The sequence below is a fragment of the Bos indicus x Bos taurus genome, chromosome 21 (assembly GCF_003369695.1).
Source record: "Bos indicus x Bos taurus breed Angus x Brahman F1 hybrid chromosome 21, Bos_hybrid_MaternalHap_v2.0, whole genome shotgun sequence".
In the NCBI taxonomy this organism is placed as follows: Eukaryota; Metazoa; Chordata; class Mammalia; order Artiodactyla; family Bovidae; genus Bos; species Bos indicus x Bos taurus.
The window spans coordinates 14,169,906-14,193,642 of NC_040096.1; the positions used below are offsets into that span (position 1 = coordinate 14,169,906).

Genomic DNA, 23,737 nt, shown 5'->3' on the forward strand with positions numbered 1-23,737 from the left:
GATCTGGAAGGACCCACAGCTCAGCACTCTGCCCACCAAACCCAGAGCCACCTGAACACAGGCAGAATCACACGTGGGAACCCCCCTTCTTCTTTCTGACTACCAAGTCTACCTGACAGCCCTGACCCAAAGATAAGTCTTGAAATCAGAAAACCCAAATGCCCTCTTTTTAGTATTCTCACTAAGCGAAGGCAACAGGCATGATAACCTGAGCAGACACCAGACTACTCACTCCCTAGAGAAAAAAGTAACATCTTATTTCACTGATGCCAAATGATGAGCCAGACCTGAAAGCGGCCAGGGATCAGATGTACTGAAAGATCACTGACTCTTTCTGCTGTGCTATTTCTGATAATAACCACAGTATCAAGACAGCTGCTGAAAGACCACACCAGGTATTATGGATGTAACTAGGCCTTTCAGGGTACTCTGAAAGACAATCTGCACTGAGTTTTAAAGCTTGGTCTTCTTAGAATCACTAGCTTCAAGTATCTTCAATATCAGCCTAACTGCATTAGTTCATCCAAAACTAAAGAAAAAACTTATGTAATAATGTTAGGCCAAATAAATTGCACATATGCCTATACACAGATTACAGATAAGTTTTTGTTTTTTTATTGTCTAACATGCAGAAAAATATTATGCTAAAGAAACTCCTTCTTCCTCCTTATTTTTCTCCTAATCTTACTGGAGATTAATGAATGAAGACGAAAACTCTTAATTTTACAAAAGTAAAATTAAGACCCTCCTGGACTCTTAATCTCAATTTGTTTCAAACAAGAAAACTCTTTGTTTTCTACCTGAGGATAATTTAACAAGCAAAGCATACAACCCAAGAGGGAGGGAGGGAGAGAGGAAGGGAGAGACCCTAAGTACCGAGCATCCTTACCTGGAAAGGGTAGTGCTTAATAGTCAGGTACTCAGCCAGGATATCCAACATCCTCACCATCTGAGAGAAGATAAGGACTCTGTTTCCTCTTTCTCGAAGTCTTGTCAACAGTTTATCTAATAGAATCAGCTTCCCACTGCTCCTGATCAGGGACTGAAGAACGAAAAGACACGATCATGATCAAAAGGATACTTCAATCTGCCCTTCACCTCTAAGAGTTCATATTTTTAAAATCATCTTAAAGCTTCTGGAAGCCTTCTGCAATCTAACTGACAAGCAATTCCTAAAATGCTCTTTACCTGGTATCTGTGACAATATACTTTCCAGATTTTTCCTAGCTATTTGGTTTTCCTCACCTGTTTTTAAAGCTTCTTTTGATGCTCCTTGAAGAGCCATCAGGGAGGAAAAGGAGTGTTTTGAGTAAAAGCATCTACAGAAATTAAACTGTCCTTAAGAAACTAATTACAAACAAGGTAGGCACACACCAGAAGAACTTCCTGTCCATTTTCCCTTTCATTTTCCTCAGGGGGCTTAATCAGGTGACAGTGGTTGCAGCATTTCTTCAGTTCCATCACAATATTAAGGAAGCCAGATGTGCTTCCTCTTGTTCCTTTGGCGAGAGCCTTGTAATTCCTGGTCAGAATCCATCTGCAAAGTAAGACAATAATGGTATTATCAGATGCAAAGGAAGAGAACAGGGTATACCAGAATTTTATAAAAGGAAACACTATGACTGAGGGCATGGGGGCGGAGGGGAACTGAAAAGGCGAGGAAGGGCGCTTTACCTTCTATCTCCTGCCACCTCAGCAGGAGCCCTCACACACCTCCAGAGCCAGACCACTGAACTAAGGGCGCTTTACCTTCTGCCTCCTGCCACCTCAGCAGGAGCCCTCACACACCTCCAGAGCCAGACCATTCAACTAAGGACGCTTTACCTTCTATCTCCTGCCACCTCAGCAGGAGCCCTCACACACCTCCAGAGCCAGACCACTGAACTAAGGGCGCTTTACCTTCTGCCTCCTGCCACCTCAGCAGGAGCCCTCACACACCTCCAGAGCCAGACCATTCAACATTCTATCAGGTATTCAACCTGGCTGAGCACAGGAATATTCAACCTGGCTGAGCACAGGAATATTAAGAAAGGATAATAACAATAAAAAACTGATGTATGATGCAGGGAGCTCAATGATTAAGGTGCTATGGGACAACCTATAGGGATGGGATAGGGTGGGAGGTAGGAGGGAGATTCAAGAGGGAGGGGACATATGTATACCTATGACTGATTTATGTTGATGTATGGCAGAGACAAACACAATATCCTCCAATTGAAAGGAAGTACTTTTTTTTTTTAGAAAGCCAAGGCAAAAAAAAAAAAAAATATATATATATATATATATATACTAGAACATATATTACATTTATGTATTTCACATAAACAATGACTGTCACTGAAGCTGTCTTTAATATAGTATAAAAGTGGAAATTAAGCTATCACAAATTAGAAAATCAGTTAAATAAATGAGATGTATCAAAGACAGAGGCTACATATCCATTTAAATTGTGTAAAAGGGAGTTTTACAGAATACGGTGCTCATGATGAGTGTGTTTTACAACTCAGTTTGGAAAGAAGGGAGGATGGGGTGCGTGAACATTCACACATATCCAAATAAGCTCTAACCACAAACCCCAAAATATGAGAAGCACTTTTCTTCTGCACTGTGAAATTTCTTTACACTTTCAGCAATCACATGTTTTAGGAACCCATCTCAAAGAGGGATGGCTCAAAGACTACAGCACTATTTATAAAAGTTAAGATTTGGAACTATCCAAATGTCCATCACTAGGGGACTAGTAACAAACTTTTCCACAGATCCACTATGCGGTTGTAAAAAGCAAGGGCTGTCTGCCTCTGTACACCACTGTGGAGTGTTCCCAGCACAGCTGTCTGGCATCAGTAAGTGAAAAAAGTAAGGTACAGAAAAATGCACAGTGTGCTACCATCTGTATAAGAAGACAAAAGGCCAGAAGAAGCTAGCGTGTATCTGCTTCTATTTTAAAAATTAAAAATAAAGGAAAGATAAGCATTAAGACTTTTAAATATAACAGTAATCATTACCTAAGGAGAAGAGAAACTGGAATGGAGGAGACAAGAACGAAGGCAGGTCTTTGAACAGGCCAGACTTGGCAGTTTTGGCTTTGGAGCTCTGTTAACTATTAGTAATCATCAACAAAATTAAACAAAGCAATTCCTTAAAAATAAATTTCCCTCTCTCCGACCACAAATAAACTGCTATTTAAATCTGTGTTGAGACTTCACTAAAAAAAGGCAGTTTACCTGTCAGTTCTCTCTCTCATGTGTTCCTGGCACTGATCTTAATCCCAGCTGGGCCTGACTCAGCCAATGACTTACTTGTAATACTGTTTCTGAAGGGCTGACATCTCCACTCTGAGAATCTGTTCCACTTTGGCAGGAAGAGATTTCTCCACATCTTTCTTCACTCTTCGGAGAAGGAAAGGCTCTAGCACCTTATGAAGACTCTGATAGCCATTCTCTCTCCCTTTCCCATGGTCTTCTTCAAAATCTTCCCAGAACTCAAACCTAGAGATGAAACAGAACAGTGTTACTCAATTACACAGAAAAAAAAAAATTTTTTTTCCCAATTAAAATTTCTTTTTTAAGGAACTAGAAAAAAAAAAAAAAAAGTCCGTTAAAAAAAATGAGTCTTCCCTATAAGGATAAATAAATTTTATCTTTCACTAGCTCTTGAATATAAGAGCAGAGAAAACAAAAGGCAAGGAAAAATCAACTGAATCAATTTCATAAGTCTATACTGGATAATACCAGGTTTCCGATTCTGAGACTGGATCCAGGGTTCACAAAATATTTCAGTAAATCATGCAATTAGTACATAAGTAACAAGTTATTGTGATAAAATGTTAGGCAGAAAATTAATCATAAGCTATCGTTTAATAAGCTGCAATTTACAGGGAAAACAATATTCAGAGGTAAAAGAATAATTAGTGGTGGTATCAGGGCTGTCACCAAATGTAAAAACTATATCGTTTCCATCAGTCATCCTTACTGCCCACAGATTTAAAAGTTAATAGATCACAATGACAATCAACCACACGACAACCCCCAGACAAGAAGAATGATGTAAGTGATATAAATTTAATACTAACAGAACTTGGAGGCACAAAATTTATCAATGAAATTTAAAAACAAGTCACCCATAACAAATTCTGCCTGAACTCTACAGATCAAAGTTTCTCCTGTGTAAATATTAATTCAACCATCTTTCGATCACTAAAGGACCTGTGGCAGAAATTCAGTATGGGACACTATGATCAAAGCTCTTTCAAAAATAAAAATTGAAAGAAGTTTCTTTCATGGGGCTTAGAAAAATATAAGCTTGCTGACTTGCCAAATGAAAGCCAAGAAAGCACTTGGAAGAAGCTGCTTAGTTCTGTGTACAGACTGAAGCTCAGTGGGTGAGATGAGGCCCTGCTGTGCCGAGGTCAGTCAAGTCCCGGAATTATAAACTCAGGACTTGACACTACCTAGAGCTACCATGTAATGAGATCTCTGATAAGAGAGAAAGTCAAATGCCAGCACTGCCTCTGGGCACAAGGATGTTAACTGTCTGCTGCCATTTCTGATCTCAGGAATGGCCAAGCATGCCATCAGGCACCAGGAGCATCAGTTTCAAGTCCAGTGACACCTGGCAATGCCTGAAACAACCATGTTCAGAAAGGCAGAGAAAACAACCTTTAGAGGTAGCGATCTGAGAATACCATTAAAGCTTCTCCCTCAACAAACCAAAGGCACACTGTATTCTGCCATACTGCTATGAAAAATAAGAACATAAATTGAAGAATTAAAACTGATAAGAGGATTAAAAGGAACAATGTAAAAAATGAGCTATCTCAGCAGCATCTCAACGCAAAATGTATGAGGCAACTGGAAATGAAAGACCATTCCTATACATCAGGCTACTTTCTGAAGAGCTGGGAGATAAATAATTTCAAGGGAATGTTTTAATTTACATAACACATTTTAATTAAAACTACACTAGTCTAAAAACTTAATAAACTTTTTTTTAAAACAAGACGTACTGCTCCTACTGTTTTAGGCAACAAGTATTTTCACCCACCTAGTGTATTCTTATTGCATTAAAAAAGTTAATATGAGATATTATTTCTTAGATATATACTAAATTATTTACAAACTGCCTATGGCTGCTTTCTGTCTATACAGCAGATGAGTAGTCGTGACAGAGACCATATGCCTAGTTGAAATGTTGACTACCAAGTTCTTTAAGAAACATGTGCTGGTCCATGCAGTGGACAACTGTCAGTTTGTAATACCATGGATATAAAAGGTATACCGTCATCATGGTGAACTTATAATGATACCACATCACAGCCTATAGAGTCACTATTTTAACTATTCCTCTGTTAATCAACTTCTGTATTTATTTAACATATGCCTCTCACCGAAGTAGAAACAATTCTGCATTTTCCAGACCTTGGGATTTTGCATAAACAGAAGCTCACTCTAATGAGGAACAACAAAGAAGAAAATTAAATCAAAGCAGGGAGAACAGTATACTAGAAGTCCTGTGATAAATATGTGAAAGGAAAAGTGCAAAAAAATTCACAGACTGGACTAGACAGCAGAAGCAAAACAACAACAACAAAACACTAAGAGGTAAAAATCTCCGAAAATACTCTATCAAACTAAGTTATTTTGTAGGGTGGGTATGAAATACACATTTGCACATGATTATGTGTATACGCTGAATTCTTTGATGTAGTCGTAGCTCTTTCTCGCTTTAAAAGCAAGCCCCATACTTTGCAAAAACACTACATACAGAACACAGTGGCTCAACGATATGTGTCTCTAGTAAGGGTAGTAACCATAGACAGTAAGGGTGGGCTCCTGGTCAGAGTCGCTATGCAGAAAAGGCGACTGGATCGACTCTGCACAAAGGAAATGCCATCTCAGCTGGTTAAAAAGAACAGTAACTTTTGGATGCTGAGAACAATGGCCTATCACAGCTGAGGAAGGCAAAGTCTGGAAGTTATGTGAGTAAACCTCTCTTCTGTACAATGACGTTTCTTCAGCAGATCACTTCCCTAAAGGGAACACACGGTTGTAGAGAGCCGTAATGAACCTCAGGACCTACCACAAAGGGTAGGGGGAAGTACAGGATTTGTTGTCCACACAGCAAGCTCAGATGGAAATAAAGGAAAATCTAAACTCCTTAACTAATGGATTTCCTTCTTACACATACACCTTCGTGAAAAATGATTTTTTTAAATGTCTGAAAATAATAATGTTTTAAAAACAAAGTTTACAGAGAAAAAGCTCTCTTACACATACACATGCTGATACACACACACGCATACACACACATACACAAAGTACATCCCTTAACTCCAATCCACCCTCCAATAATTACCCAACTGGCCACATGGAAAACTTTGGCAAACACTAACTGAATGATCATCTCTAGTGGAAAAAAGTAATTCACAATTCCTCTCTTCAGTTATAAAAACAAAAACATAAAACTTTTTTCCCAAAATGTAGCCCATGCTGGGTGGAATGCTGCAGTTGCTTAAAAGCATCAAAAAATTAATTATGACCATTTAGGAGTCAAAATCCCTACCATCCACCTCGCTAGCCAAGAACAAAAGGACAAATCTTAGCTAGCCATTCACTGGAGGAAACTAAGAATCACGTTTCTTTCTCTAGAAAATGAGCACATAAGTTCCCACAGGCCTCAAGGTTCCTACTATGCAGAATACTTCTACTTCATCTCTATGGTGCTATGAAGAATGCACTATTTCTCTTTAGAATTTGAAGTTTAAAGACATGGGCCTGGGTCACAGAAGACCAGAGATTGGCCTCAGTCTATCCACTTATTAACCATATGATACGAGACACATTTTTCATCACCTCTCTAAGGCGGCATATTCTCACTACAATCTGAGGCTAAACATACACAGTATATCAAAAGTCAGATACAAGAAAACAATATGAAAACTCTAATATACTTGAAAATTCTCTTATCCATTTCAGAAAACAAAGATCACTAATAAGTGATACCCCCACTGTTTCTAAACTTTCATTCATCATCTGTTTTATAGCACGCACATTTTGAAAAACACACTGTATAAAAACATGGGCTTCTGCTAATACATGACGGACAGGGTATTCATTACAGAATGGACAATAGAATGTTTAAAAAGAGAAGGGGGAAACTGCCTCCCTCCTCAAAAAGGTGACTGCTATTGACTTACAGAGCTCTGTGGGAGGAGCAGAGGAGCAGGTGAGCAGCAAATGGGACAGGCGAAAGATCAGCAATGAGACTGGGGGGAGGGGGGAGGACGGCAGAACGGGCAATGCGGGGAGGCAGCAGGAACCCTCTCGCGTAGTGCTTCTCAAGGTGGTGACTTCACCCCTCTGGGGGACACTCGGCAATGTCTGGAGACATTTTTGGTTGTCACAACTGAGGAAGGAGGATCACTCCTGGCATGGAGTAGGTAGCGGCCATGGATGCTGAACACCATAAAATGCAAAGGAGAGCCACCCCCCACTTTGCAAAAAAAGAATTATCCAGCCCAAAATGTCAACAGTGCTGAGGTTAAGAAACTCTGTTCCAAGAGAAGGCAGAGGAAGGAGGAGTATAGAGAGGGGCCTCCTCTCTCACAAGTATACTATAGTGAGGATGCCTGCAAAAAAAGGAAATAGTCTAAGCCTGTTCTAAAACTGCTGTAGTAAGAGCATAATCAGAGCAGTCAAGCTTCTCTGTCTTCTGAGGAGTCTTAAACTATTCTTCAAAACTAAAGGTGAAAAGAGAACAGCACAGACAAATGAAGACAGAATTTGTGGGTAGAAGGCCTGCTTTAGAAGAAATACTAAACAGAGCCCTTCAGGCTAAAGTGACACCTGACGGCAACTTGACTGCACAAGAAGAAATGAAGATCACTAAAAGATGATAAAGTAAAATGGTAAGTAAGACTGTATAAATATATTTTCTCTTTTCTTAATTTCCTTCAAACACAAGCCTGAATAAAGCAATCATTTTATCACTGTATTCTTGGGTTTAAAACAATGAAGGAGGAGAAAACAGAGCTATACTGCAGAAAAGTTGCTATATTTTACCAGAATTAAATCAGTATTAATTTTAAGAATATTTTGATAAGATGTATACACTAAACACCTTGGAGCAACCACTAAAAACTATTTGTTGAAACAAATGAAGTCAGCAAAGAAAAAAGCAAAGGAACAAAAAAGAAATAAGACATATAGAGGGAAAACAAAACAGACATAAATCCAACCATATCAATAATTCTACTAAATGTGAATGAACTAAGTACTCCAATCAAAAGGCAGACATTATCTTACTAGAGAAGAAGGAAAATCCAACTATATGCTGTCCACAGGAGCCACATCTTAAAGAAAGATACAGGGCGAAAGTAACCAATGGAAGCAGTACACTGTGCAGACAGTCGTCAGGAGAGGGCTGAGGAGCTAGAGATCAAAGCAGACCCAGAGAGCGAGAAGCAGCGCTGGAGATGAGGAGGGCCGTGCTATAATGGTAACAAGGTCAATACATCAGAAACAAACAACAAATACTGGTTTAGCCAAAAAGTTCATTTAGAGTTTTCTGTACGATGTTATGGAAAAACTCAAATGAACTTTTGGTCAACCCAACATAAATGTGCACACATCTAACAACAGAACCCCCTAACTGACAGAACTGAAAGAAGTAGGTCATTCAACAACTGTAGTTAAATATTAAAACACTTCACTCAATTACTGATAGAACTACTACACATGGGGTCGGCAAGATACATAGGAGACTGTTAACAAAGGTGACTGAACAGACACAGAATTCTACCCAGCAAAGGCCGAATAAACATTTTTCAAGTATACATGGAATATCCTCAAAAATAAAAAACATAATAGACTATAACAAATAATTCATTTAAAGCATGTGCTCTAAGACAGAAGTAAACTACAAATCATTTTTAAAAAAAAAGAAACCCATGCACAAAAGAAAAAATCAAAAGAGCAATTCAAAAACAGGTGAAAATGAATTAAAACAAAAACAGAAGATAGCAACATTTACGGGCTGCAGCTATAGCAGTACAGGGAGGGAATCTGTATCTTTAAGTACCTATATTGGGAAAAGGAAGAAAAGATCTTAAATCAATAATCTAAGCTTCCATCTTAAGAAAATAGAAAATAAGAAAACTAAATGAAAAGCACAAGGAGACAATAATAAAAATGAGAGTGGAAATAAATGAAATTCTAAATAGAAAAAACAAAACAAACCAATAACCTCCAAAGCTGCTGTCTTTGAAAACATCCCTAATATTGATAACTTTTACCTATTATAAAAAGACCAAGAGACAAGACACAAATTACCATAATCAAAGTATTACTTAGATCAGTATTGATTCTTGAAAAATTAAAAGGATTATTAGGAAATACTAGCTTTATGCCAACAAACAAAACAATTTAGATGAAATACACTAATTCTTAAACACAAATTAACAAAACAAAGTCAAGATGAAACAGAAAACCTGAATAGACCTATAACTAGAAATGGAAATATTCATTAAAAATTTTCTCACAAAGAAAAGCCAAAGCTCACAAGGCAATACTTGGCGAATCCTATCAAATATTTTTAAAAGTAATACAAATCTTAACCAATTGTTTCAGAAAATAAAGGAGGGAATACTATACAATTCATTCTATGATCCTGATACCAAAGCCAGAAAGAAAGACATCACTAAAACAAAAAACAAACAAAAAAACTAGGTACCTCAGGAACAAAAATGGAAAAATCTTTAACAAAGTATTAGCAAACTGAATCCAGAAACAGAAAAAGGATTCAACATTACGACCAAGTCAGATTTATCCCAGGAATGAAAGACTGACAATAGCCAAAAGGTAACTAATGCTATATACCACACGGGTGGAATATAGAACAGATATCACATGGTCACCTCCACAGGCACAGAAGAGCAACACATGACAAAATCCAACACAACTCAAGAGCTCATAAAAACTCTTCAAAAACCAGGAGCACAAGACAATTTCCTCAACCTTATAAAGGGTACCTAACAAAAATCCTGCAACAGCCTACTCCCACCAACTCTACTCAACATGGAAAATTCTAGCCAATACAGTAAGAAAGAAATAAAAGGAATCTACCTACACTGGAGAAATGAGGTACTACAGCCTTAAGAGAAGATGTGAGTCTAATAAAGAACTTCCATCTAGACCACTTTTAAAAAATTAAAAACCTCTTCAACTCATTAAGGGTGCTGCTACATGGCGGAGTAGAAGGATGTGCACTCATCTTTTCCTGCGAGAACGCCAAAATCGCAACAAGCTGTGGAACAACCATTGACAGGAATATGTTGGAACACAACAAAAGATACCCCACGTCCAAGGACAAAGGACAACAAGGTAAACAATTTAACTTAAAAGTGGGTGAAAGACTGAACAGACATACGACCAAAGATACACTAATGGCCAATGAACACATGAAGAGATGTTCAGCACTACTAGTCATTATAGAAACGCAAGTCAAAACACAATGAGATACCACTATTTGCCCACCAGAATGCTGGAATCCAAAAGACTGACAATACACCAAGTATCGGCAATGATAGAAATGAAAAAATTCAAACATTTCTGATGGGAATGTAAAAAGGTAGAGTCTCTTTGGAAAACAGCCGGTAGCTTCTTAAGAAGTTAAATATATACTTTATGAATAACGCAGCAATTCCACTCCCATGTATACAGTCATTAACAAAATAGCCCCAAACTGAAGCAACCCAAACATCCATCAACTGGTGTATAGAATGGAATATGACTCCATAATAAGAGAATAACTCCTAATAAATTCTATAAATTCTATAACATGGGCGAATCTCAAAATAATTATGCTAAGTAAAAGAAGCCAAAAACAAAAGATTACTTATTAGGATTCAATTTAGATGAAATTTTTAGAAAAGGTACATCTCTAGAGATGAAAACTGTTTAGTGACTGCCTAAGGCTAGAAGTTGAAGCAGAGATTAACTACAAACAGGCAAGAAGGAATTTTTTGCGGTGAGGAACATATTCTAAAGGTAGACTGTGGGGATGGCTGCACAATTCTATAAATTTACTTAAAAAAAAAAAAAATTGACTTGTATACTTAAAATGGTACATTCCACGGTTGTTGCCGTTTTTCAGTCATCCAGTCTGTCTGACTCGTTGCGACCCCATGGACTGTAGCACGCCAGGCCTCCCTGTCCCTTGACATCTCCCGTACCACATTCTATGGTACATACATTATATTCCCATAAGCTATTTCCTTAGGCTGTCCAAAACATGCTGTGCTCAGTTTATGGCACAGAGTAAGCACTCAAGTCTTCTCCAAATTTAAAAAAAAAAAAAAAAAAAAGTGGCGCTTCATCTATTACCTTGACAATTCTTAATTGAACTGTTTACTGCATGCCACGTACTATTCTAGGTCTGTGGACCACAGATGAATAAACAAACAAGATCCCTGCTACTTCTAAATGCATAATTTAATGGCACAGGATCAGTGAGGAAATAAATGGGGTGGGGGGGGGAAGGTGACATACAGAAAATGAAACGGGGTGTGGAAGATAAGCATGTCCAATAAGGAATTTCAGGTTTGCTGGTCATGTAAGGTAAGGCAAAGGTATTAGTAAGTGACTTCCCCTTTGAAGATGAGGAGAAAGAACATTCCAGACAAAAAGAATAGCAATGCTTGGACCCACACATATATGGGCAGGTTATCTTTGACAAAAGAGGCAAGAATATACAATGGGAAAGGACAGTTTCTTCAACAAGTGGCACTGGAAGACGTGGACAACTATGTGCAAAAGAACGAAATAGAGCACTTCCTACCACCACACACAAGGATAAACTCGAGATGGATCAAAGAACGAAATAGAGCACTTCCTACCACCACACACAAGGATAAACTCGAGATGGATCGAAGAACGAAATAGAGCACTTCCTACCACCACACACAAGGATAAACTCGAGATGGATCGAAGAACGAAACAGAGCACTTCCTAACACCACACACAAGGATAAACTCGAGATGGATCGAAGAATGAAATAGAGCACTTTCTAACACCACACACAAGGATAAACTCAAGATGGATTAGAGACCTAATGGTAAGACCGGAAGCCGTAAAACTCTTAGAAGAAAACATAGGTAGAACACTGTGACATAAATCATAGCAAGATCCTTTATGACCCACCTCCTAGAATCATGGAAATAAAAACAAAATAATTAAATGGGACCTAATTAAACTTAAAAGCTTTTGCACAGCAAAGGAAACTATAATCAAAGTGAAAAGACAACCCTCAGAATAGGAGAAAGTAATAGCAAATGAAACAACTTACAAAAGAATTAATTTTCAAAATATACAAGCAGCTCATACAATACTCAATACCAGAAAAACAAACCACCCAATCAAAAAGTGGACAGAAAGATCTGAACAGACATTTCTCCAAAGAAGACATACAGATGGCCAATTAACGTATGAAGAGATGTTCAACATCACTCATTATTAGAGAAATGCAAATCAAAACCACAATGAGGGATCACCTCACCACAGACAGAATGGCCATCATCAAAGAATCCACAAACAAGTACTGGAGAGGGTGTGGAGAGAAGGGGGCCCTCCAGCGCCGTGGGTGGGATGTCAACTGACACACCACTGCGGGAGATGGCACGAGGGTTCCTTTAAAAGCAGGAGTAAAGCCACCATGTGACCAGCAGTGTCACTGCTAGGCACATACCCCGAGGAAACCCAAACCCGAAAAGACACACGGACCCAGTGTCCACTGCAGCACTGTTTACAACAGCCAAGACACCGAAGCAGCCCCGACGTCCATCAACAGACGGATAAAGCAGCTGTGGTACACACACACAATGCCCATAAAAAGGAACACATCTGAGTCAGTTCTCATGAGGTGGATGAACCTAGAGCCTACTGTACAGAGTGGAGTAAGCCAGAAAAACAAATATCGTATATTAACACATATCCACGCAATCTAGAAGGAAGGTACTGACGCATCTGTTCACAGAGCAGCAATGGAGAGGCAGAGAGAAGAGACTTATGGACAAAGGTGGGGAGAAGCAGAAGAGGGTGGGATGAATGCAGAGCAGCATGGAGGCGTGCACACCAACATTCGTAAATAGATGGCCAATGGGAACGTGCTGTATGACTCAGGGAACCCAAACTGCGGCTCTGTGATAACCTAGAGCGGGGAACGGGTGAGAGGTGGGAGGGAGGGGACATATGTACACCTGTGGCTAATTCATGTTGACATATGACAAAAGTCAAAACAACATTGTAAACCAATCATCAATCAACTAAAAACAATAATAAAATAAAATACAGAAAAGAATAGCAATGCTTGGCTTGTTAAAGGAACCAGAAGATAGCCAGAATGGCTGGAGCACAATCAGTGGTGGAGAAAATGCTAAGATGGGTCAGATGCTGAGTAGGGTATTCCACATTAGGGTAACAATTTAGATTGCAAGTATCATCAAACACCATTGGATAATTTTAAGTTTTATGAAATGTACATACCATCTCTCCCACAAAAATCTTTTCAGTAAAGACATCCCACAATTCTTTAAATAGGTAATTGTAACAAATCTCAAGTTGATGCTTTTACTATCAAAAGCTTAGATTTAGGATATTTTATTTTCAGATTGTATACCTTGTATACGCCATTCTAATTATATTGATGACCTTATAGCTACTGGGAGAAGGTATGAAATGTTTTCTATTTATCAACTATTTCCTCCAAAGCATTAAACAATTCAAATGCTTGGTAGACAATATGCTTTCTTCCTTAATAGACTGATTTCTGAGCTTTCTATCATTTGTTATAAAACATTTCACACTTTTATTGCTACCTCAGTTCCATGCTTTGCTTTCCCCAGACCATGCCATCTGTTTTCCCTAAGGTCTGCTAAAAAAGTTAAAAAGCATTGGCATTTCAGACATTCTAGCATCTTTTGAAATACATAGGAAGGAGCTTACTTCTCCGGCATAATAAAGTGCAGCAAGGACCAGAGCTCTTTGAGGGAATTCTGAAGAGGGGTCCCCGTAATCAGGAGCCTATGGTTGGACTTGAAATCAATCAGAGTTTTATACAATAAAGAGTCATCATTCTTCAACCGATGGGCTTCATCCACTCCCAGAAAGGCCCAGTTAATACTGCCCAGCACAGTCTAAAGTAAAAACAAAACAGAACGAGCCACCAGGTCAGAAGGGAACCTAAAAATACTTTCAAGTGTTAATCATCTCTGTACAAATACCATCACAAAGGTTTACACAGAAACATTTATTCTTCACTGACTTAAAAGTACGTAAGACTCTTGTGTTTATTCTCTTAGCTGCCAGACTGGTGTTTACTCTAAAGAGCAGGTCATCCTCTAAAACCTACAGGGGGTCTTTCAGGTATCGCTGCATGCCTCAAAGCAAAAACATAAAAACTGGTATGCTGGGCAAAAACAACACAAAAACAAAACTCATGATTTTGCAGTCTCTCCTTAATTAAGATTCTTCTCTGCCTATTCTCCATCCCAACCCTGAAAGCACAGAAACACCAAGAGCCACAAGCTACTACAAGCCACAGCTTGTAAACAAGCTGAACTTGCTTACACCTATCATCATCAATGGGATCACTTGGCACATACATTTCATAGTAACGGTAGAAGGAGATAATTTAAAGAGCTTCATTTTTCTGTCCTCTTCACAGAGACCATTCACAACGTCTGTTCTGGAGAAGTGCTTAACAATAAGATGGCAAATGCCTGAGAGGCACTCAAGACCAGCTTCCAATGACTGACCAGAATCTCCTATCAGGTGTGGGCCTCAATCCCCTTTCATCCTGTCTTATTCAATTGGCTTAGGTGACCCAAGGTCCCATTCGACTGTAAGGTTCTAGGGTTTTTATATATATATATAACCTTAACATTCTTCATGGATTTTCTGTTCTTCATTTGTTGGCTTTTTTAAATAAAAACAGAAAAATAACATGGCAAGGGGGAGGCAGAGACCACACCATTTGGACAAGTTACACTCCTGGGTTACCAATTACATACCTTATCTTTTAAGAGGATCTCATATGTTGTTATAAGCGCATTGAACTTTAGCCTTTTGGTCTGAGAGTGAATCCATTCATATTCTCGTATCTATAAGAGAAAATAGAAATTAAGACACAATTTCTACTTTAAACCTTCTATATAATCACCAAGTCTTATGACAGATGCAACAAAATATGCCAAATAAAAAATTAAATCTAATTAGAACTTAATGAATACCTAATACATTCTAAACTGATCTAAGCAACCGAAGTACAGAGCAATACAAGTTAAAATTAAAAGATCTATTACTGAGCAGCAAAAACTTTATTGCCAGAATTCAAACAGTCTTCTCTCCATATTCCCCCACCCCAATACATTTGAGAAAAAAATGCATTTCATGAGTAATTAAACCCTGGTGACTTGAACTTATCTAGAGATCTTCCAGAAGGAGAATTTTCTTAAGGAAATATAATTTGATTATTCTTTGGGTAGGGCATACTTTTATTAGTAAATAAAACAAATTCCAACTTCTGACTTGGTCAGAAATTTCATTAATCATATAGCAGTAAGATGTGGCCCCCAATAAGGAGGAAAGGGAGGCTTACAGGATTAAAATACAACCTAGTAAGAATGAAAATAACATCAATGCAAAGAAACATAAAAACTAACACATTCATACAAAAGTATAAAGTACATAACTGGACACCCAGCAAGCACAATGGCCCATGACAAAGCTCCTACAGTTTGGTTATCAAGTTAGGAATGGAGAATGGGTCAAGGAGAGCTTTTGAGAAAATCACCATCAAGTGGGAAGGAAGAACAAAGAAAAGGAGTACTGGGAAAAAAAGAAAGTGTACCTGACCCCACAATTATTCAGAGTTCTTTTTCTTTGCCCTCACCTTTCAGTGCAGTGGTGTTTGAAGCAATTCTACATAATCTAGATTTTCTTTTTTAATGGTTAACGGATGGATCAACAAACTGAGGAACTATTATGTACTTAGAAACTCAAAATTAGAGCAATGAAATCTGTCAGAGTTTAGGTTAGGCAATTTCAATGAAACCATCAGCAACTTCCTAGAAACAGTTCATTCCAACATACATCCAGTGGTGAAAAAGCCCAGGTCTGGGACTGAACACATCCTTGTCCCAACCCCAGCTCTGCCACAGTCCAGCTGGCCTGAGGCCAAGTGTTAACCTCTCTGTCAATTTCCTTCATCAGTTGATTGGAAAGAATATCATCTACTTTAAAGACTATCATAAGGATTATAGGTAATATATATGAAGTACCCAGCACAGGGCCTGGCACACAGTACCTTAAAAAACGTTACTCGTTACCAAGAAAAGATCTGTCAAACAAAGATAAACTTAAGCCCCTGTGTTCCAAGTTCCTGATGCTCAAGTTAACTTTGATATCAGACAAATAATTCTCATGTCTGCTGCTCTGAAATAGCTCACCGTCCTTTTACTCCTTTCTTATAAGTTATATAACTGCCCCATTTTTTAAAAATTAGGAAACAAATTCTAAGAACTAAAGTATTGTCAGTACTATCCCTGTCAACTACTACTAACATTTCATAAGGTGTAAACTCTATCGCATAATCCTTTGTAAATTAAGTGGTCTTCAAAGTAGACAGAAAAGAAAGAAGAAAAACTTAATACTGCAATCCAACTAGGAAAGTTTCCCGTTCATGTATAGCTGTTGTTTTTCTTTACAAAGTAAGCATACGTTTTTAAGACTATCAGAATTGTGTTTTTGTGATACAGAAATCTCCCAGTAACAAGGGCATAGCACAGTGTCAGAAGCACAATTTACTAAAGACTATAATAGCTTTAGGTCAATTTCCCAAATACATTTATAACACAGATTCTATCCCAATTCTTTTTGTTTACACACCGTATTTCTGCTCATCAGGTCACCTATGTAAACCACTACGTTAATCTCTGGTGCCCAGATTTCAAACTCCCTCTGCCATGAGGTGAGGGTGGATAAAGGGACGACTATAAGAAAGGGGCCATACAGCTGGTGTTGGTGGAACAGGTAGGAGAGGAATGATATGGTCTGGATGGTCTTTCCTAGGCCCATTTCATCAGCAAGGATTACACTGTTACTTCTGCAGAAAGAAAAAGATAAAAACAAAAAGATCATCAGTTCACAACAAAAAACAAACAAAACAGTACATGCACAAACAGCAGAGGCATCAAGGCCTCACGATATTCCTCAGCAAGTCAGGGGTTTTGAGCCTCAAATGTCTCTCCTCTCCTCTGCAATCGTCTCCTGCGTCAGAAGACAGCAGGGTAACAAGTAATCTAAGTATAATCGAGGTCTGGATTATTGTAAGAGCCGCTTTCCATCTACTTCTTATAACAGAAGGCAGGTTTGGAATAGTGGTGTAAAGCACATGCCCTGGGCTCCATCAATGCAGAAGGCAGAGGCAGACGGGCTACCCCACTCCTGGTGAGCCCTACAGCCTGACAGTCACGGGCCCTTGTTCAGACTGCCCACCCATTCCACTGCCTGCCACTGGGCTGCTTAATGCTGTAATCACTACTTTCCAGACCTACATGCCGCAGGTGCACAGAGCTTCCTTTAAACATACTAGTATCTAGCAGGGGTAGGCTGCAGATCAGATCTCTGAATCCTACCCCAGACCTGCTGAATCGGAATATCTGGAAAAGGGCTCAGAACTCTGTATTGTTAACAAGCACTCCTGGATACACTGTAATATGGGTATACTCCTTGGACCACACTTTTGAGACAGACGGCTCTAGAGGACAGGCAGGATTTCAACAGGGTGCTAATAGGAAAGGACTGTCCAGATACTAGGAAAAACTTTAATTAATTTGAGCTAATTTAAACTTAAAAAAATAGCCAGAGTTAGGAAATATGTTCTGGAAATAGAAAAGAGTCCATTTGGCAGGAAACCAGGGATGCATATATGCCATAAGGTTGAAAATATAAAAAGGTTCTTGAAAATCAGGCCACGGGAGGTTTACATATGTATAATACACACTTAATCAGTGGACCAGAGAGAACAAAAACTAATACTCAAGTTAAAGACAACTAACTGATTAGAAAAACAAGACATTTAATTCACCAAGAAGATATCCCTGAGTGATTTCCCTCTTATTTCTCTCACCTTTTCACACCACTGGGGAGGAAACAGGGTTAATTTTCTCCAACATTTCCTCTCCCTAGCAAACTGCCACTGTCCATTTATACACATGAAAGGAGGTCTGATCTGCCTGTTTTTCTGGAACTAGACCAAAACAGCATGTTACTTAACGCAAGGTTCCCACAACCAGGGCCCAGCAGCTAACTGGGCCTTTTTCAGCTGGTTCTGAATTAATGAGTTTAAAGACTCTACAGAGTGTGTCCTGAAGTGTAAAGCAAGAGGATTAGTTACACAACTTCTAAGGCTCCACTGAGCTTGTAATTGTCCTTTAGGAAGCTCACATCTCACTATTCTCGGAAACAAAAATAATCTTCCAGCAATCGAGAACAGGAGTTACCTCAGACCTCCATTCTCAGTCAAAGGAATGGAACCTCAAGATCTTTGTTTCTTACACTGAATGTTAAATATTACATAAATTTTAACAAGAGAAAAAACAGACGGCTCAACTGGGAAAGTCACATAAACGCATCTCTGTAATGAAAAGCCATCTTTTCAGCACTGAGAAAAGCAGCTCACACGTCTGCTTTGGAGCTGTAGTCTATTCTGAAGTAAGAATTCTTGCTTTGCCACCAAATCCTGACGAAATTAAGAGCTGCCATCTGGGGAAGGAATGTGCAGACAGACATAGGTGCTTCCCCTCCCTCCTTCGCCTCTCTGTGCCGCCGTGATGCTGCACATGGGTGTCCGGGCTGGCGCTCTCAGGAATACCAACAGTGCGGAGAAGAGGTAAATGCCAGGTGCCTATCAAACCACGCTCCAAAGCCACTGTCAGGCTTCTAACCCTGAAGAAGCAGCCTGGTTACGCTGGCAAATTTGAAATCATCCATGATCACTGCGCTGTACAAGTTGTTGAGAGCCTCAGAGGCAGGCTTCCTAAGTGTGGAGTGACCAGCCCCAGATTTGATGTGCAACTGAAAGATCTAGAAAAATGGCAGAATGGCCTGCTCCCGTCCCGTCAGTTTGTTTTCATTGTACCAACAACCTCAGTGGGCATGATGGACCATGAAGAAGCAAGATGAAAACACAGGAGGGGAAACCTTTGGATTCTTTTTCAAGGGATATAATACATATTTGCAAATAAAACACCTTGAGGGGGTTTAAAAAGGTACTTTTCACCCTGTATGTTCTATGAGGACAGGGAAATCCTGTCTTGTCTTGGTTCACTATTAAATTCTCAAGGCCTACATGGGTTCCTAATGCACAGTAATTAGGGAATACTTGAGTCTGCAATTGAACTTGGTGAATAAAATTCATGAGTACAGTCTCAACGTACCTTTAAACCTCATTGTCTCATCTCTCTTCTTTTTTCCCAAGACTATGGTAATCTTATTACAAAAAGTGAAGGATAATTTCACAAGTTCAACTGTCAGAAAACTTTCTCTAAATGGGATGGCCTGTACAGCAATTGGGGAGCAGGGGAATCACAAGACTCTTTAGCACCAGTATGTAAATTAAAGATCTTCTCTCGTCTTAGAATAATTCCTTCCACACCAAAGATTTGGGCAAATTACCTTGCTATTTGTGCTCACGAATAACACAGTATGACACAGGTCACTGGCTATTACCCTCCCAATAACTAAATAACAAAGTACTTTTTACTTCAGGCTAAAGTGGTAATTACACATACAGGGGAATTCCCAGAAGTGATTTCTCTTAATCAAATACATATATACACATATATACATATATATATATACACACATACACACACACACATATATATGTTTTTTTTTTCTATAATATACAATGGACTTCCCTTGTGCTCAGTGCTAAGAATCCACTTGCCAATCCAGGAGACATGGGTTCGATCTCTGGGTCAGGATGATCCCCAGGGGGAAGGAAATGGCAACCCACTCCAGTATTCTAGAAAATCCCACGGACAGAGGAGCCTGGTGGGCTACAGTCCATGGTATCCCAAAAGAGTCAGACACGACATAGTGACAAATAACAATAATAATATACAATGGGGCTTCCCTGGTGGCTCAGATGGTAAAGAATCTGCCTGCAATGCAGAAGACCCAAGTTCAATCCCTCGGTTGGGAAGATCCCCTGAAGAAGGGAATAAAAAGGAGTAATTCTTTGCATCTAACATCTTAAACAGCCACAAACAGTAGAGAAAACATCAAACATAATCTTCTACGTACTTGCACCAGGAGTGAGCAAGCCAGTTGAGACCTTCCAGCTGATAATCTCGGAGCTCCAGATTCTCTCCTCCTAAATATGCTGGCTGTTTCTTTAAAGCCACAAATCGTGGTCTCTGCTTCAGGGCCTGAAATGCAGAATTGAACAAAGACCAGGTATGAAGAAAACCTTCTTCATATGTTAACCTGTTAACCTTCTTCATATGCAAACCTGTTCGTATGTTAAAATGCTAACCATGATTTGTGCACTCTACACGAAAGCATAAGAACTGAAATTTCACATCTGTATCACCAACCACACCCAACCGACCATCAGTTCCTGCATCGCTGTCTACATGCCCAAAGCCAGACTGCAGCCCGAGATGTTGTTAGTCATTGCTTCTTTCCTGAAGTAAGCTTGTGAACATCATTGAACAGCACTGACTCCACATCATCTCTGCAGCGGGGCAGTGAGTCACCTATTTTCCTCTTGGCGTTACCTTACTCTCTAAACAGCACAAAACAATGCCTCTCGGGAAGTCTGTCTATGCTACCGTAACAGCATTTGTCAATTCTGAAAAGCAGCCCACCTCCCTTGAAGCCCCAACTCTGTGAGTCTGGCTTTCTGAAGGAAAAGATGCTGCTCTCACCTTCAGAGGTGTGAAGATTTGGCAGCCTAGTAAAGCCATGTCTCTATGGTTTGCACAAAATGTGTATTCTACGGCCAACTCAGTTTGGGAAACACTGGGTTAAAAAGTTACATGCATCCCATGGCTCGTGACTTTTCAAGTCTACCATGTTTGTGGATGCCGTGAGTTAACAGGAGAAGCTCATTCAGGAGTGCATCCCAGAGTGATGTGCCCACAAAAGCCTTTTTTGCAGGGAGCATTTCTCTGAAGATGAGCACTCTCTGGAATGAGTACCCTATTAAGAAGTGTCATCCTACTAAAGTATTTGATAAGGTAATTACTGTTTGTCTCAGCTCTCCTCTGTGAGCAGCGGGCAGTCAACAGAATCAGATGCCTCACTCGCAGCTGTCCACTCCCGCCAAGTCTCCCCACAAAGCTTCTCCCGTCTGACCCTTCAACTGCTGCTACTGTCCTCATCCTCACACCAACTCTCCCTTCAGGGGCTTATTCTACATCTTCCTGGTGGGACCTTCTGGCTTTAACAATTACTTACTCTGGAGTCTCCAACACACAGTCATTAGATTAAGCTTTCTAAATGAAATACTGTTTCTGGCCTGCTGCTCTGCTCAAGAGGGTAGGCTTATCAATACCCACAGGATAAAGTCAACATATCCTTCAAGGTATTCAATACATACACACTTTGATTTGTCAATATCACCTCCCTCTTCCAACCCTGAGGCCCGGTGGTCCCCCAACTATATTACAAGAACATCTTTCTCTTAGTATCTTTCACAAGAGGACAATAACCTGGGCCCCCTTTTATCTTGTCTAACCAGCTCCAATCTATTCTTCAAGGGTAGGGCACTTCATGTACCACAACTTCCTCTAGTTTTAAAACCCCTTCAGTGATCCCTGTGGCTCAGTGACTTCTGCCTCTGGATATTGTCACACTCACTGACCTCCAGTGACACACTGCTTTTTATAGGTACAGGTTTGATTCTATGAATCTGAAGACAACCTCTCGGACAAAGAGGCCATATCTTAAGTATAGTTTTATTACTGAGGACCCAAGCATTATACAGGGAATAAATACCAACAAAAGATAAGGATCTGTACAACCAGTCTAGCAGAGACTGGTTGATCCAGTCTCTGGATCAATCAAATAAGAAAGCCTGTACAGATCCTTGTCTTTTGTAGAATTCAGAGTCACTTCCTTTTCCTGCCACTTCTCTTTAAAGTGCTTTAACTCTTTCAAGGAGTTTCCACAGTATCTCTGAACTAGATATATCTAACTGGGTAAATAATAAGATGAAATGAGTCAGTAAAGCCATTATACAACACATCCTGCTCTCCTGTTTTAATGGTTTTCCTTTGATACCAAGATTAGGTCATCTTCTTCAACATGAGAACTGTCCTTTACTTCTGTAGTCTTTTCTCTCCCCCACATCTGTGTGTGGCCAGACCTTTAAGCAATACACCTTTCCCCGAAAGCCCAAACGCCAGCAGTCAGCACACCTTGCATTCTCTCGTGGGGATGGTTTTTGAGTTGTTGCGACTGTGGAAGCTGTCGATGCAGCTCTGGAATTTCTTTCCGATCAGGGCTTCGTCTTCCCAGCTGCACTCTGAATAGGGCAGTCCCATCCACTTGCATAGATACTCAGGTTCGTTGGAAGGGGCCGGCTTCCGGCTGTGAGCTATTTCACATACAAAAATTGACAGATCAGCAACTGCCAATTAAAGGAAAGGGGTGACATTCTGTTTTATGTGTAACCAAGGCAACACCACGTGGCAAAGCATGCACTGCTCTTAGACAATATTTATAAACAAAATCTCTCACTTACCTGGAAAGTCTGTTTGACCCAGTGTAGATTTGCTTGTCTTCACAGCTAAATAAATGGAAAATTAGGTAAGTTATCACAAAACCAAGAAAACAGTGACATTTCAGGCCCTGTGAGCAAGAGTACAAATATACTCTACTATCTCACATCTTAACAAAATAAAAAAGAGACAGCCGTGTTGTTCTCACGACCCTGTCTGGCCCCATTTCTCTGTCTCCCTACCCCCACCTGCAGCCCCACCACCCCATGGATTCATCCCCCCGGGCCAGGACTACTGCCGAGCGGAAGGACCAGGCCCCAGTCCTCCCTGACTGGCAACGCCACCTGCCGCCCGAGCCACCTGGTGCTTGGCACGCCTACCCCCTGGCTGCCACCTCACTGGCGGGCCTTTCTCACGCTCCTCCGTTGGTTTCTTCACAACTTTCAAAAGCTGGAATGCCCTCAGACTTCTGCTCTCACCATGTGTACATTTCTTGATGATCTCATTAAACCTCAGGCTTTAAATACTATCTACACAGAGATAAATTCTCAAGTTTCAATCTCCAGCTAAGACTGAGTTCTAAACTCCAGATTCACATACTCTACAGCCTTCACAATACTATCCACTTAGATGACTGTGAAGTATATCAAACTGACAAACTAAGCTCTTGACTTCTCTTCCCTCAGTCTTGCTATTTCAGTAAATGGTACCTCCAATCTCCTGTTTGCTCAGGTCAGGAATACTGACACCACCCCTCTGTCTTCCCCCATCTCCAAATCTACCACCAAGTCTTATTAGCTTTTCCTTCAAAATAAATCTAGGCATCTGACTATTCTCCAAACTTACACCTGCAAAAATACATTTTTTAATATCTATACATTACTCCCAAAAAAGGAAGTTCCTTTATTCCTGGAACTCCAACACTGCTTAAATGAGTTTCCATGTACTTAC

At 39.8% G+C, this 23,737-nt stretch overlaps 1 protein-coding gene across 5 annotated transcripts in view; it reads right to left on the bottom strand.

Moving 5' to 3' along the window:
• Window positions 1-23,737, bottom strand: part of CHD2 (chromodomain helicase DNA binding protein 2) — a 113,654-nt gene that overhangs the window by 51,515 nt on the left and 38,402 nt on the right. For all 5 annotated transcript variants that reach the window (XM_027522053.1, XM_027522055.1, XM_027522052.1 and 2 more), the window contains 9 exons: window positions 22,810-22,854; window positions 22,484-22,662; window positions 20,364-20,488; window positions 16,941-17,157; window positions 15,065-15,154; window positions 13,998-14,188; window positions 3,300-3,488; window positions 1,375-1,537; window positions 890-1,042 (listed from right to left, as the gene is read on the bottom strand). In XM_027522053.1, coding sequence (XP_027377854.1) covers window positions 890-1,042; window positions 1,375-1,537; window positions 3,300-3,488; window positions 13,998-14,188; window positions 15,065-15,154; window positions 16,941-17,157; window positions 20,364-20,488; window positions 22,484-22,662; window positions 22,810-22,854 — 1,352 coding nt within the window. The remainder of the gene's footprint in view (window positions 1-889; window positions 1,043-1,374; window positions 1,538-3,299; window positions 3,489-13,997; window positions 14,189-15,064; window positions 15,155-16,940; window positions 17,158-20,363; window positions 20,489-22,483; window positions 22,663-22,809; window positions 22,855-23,737) is intronic.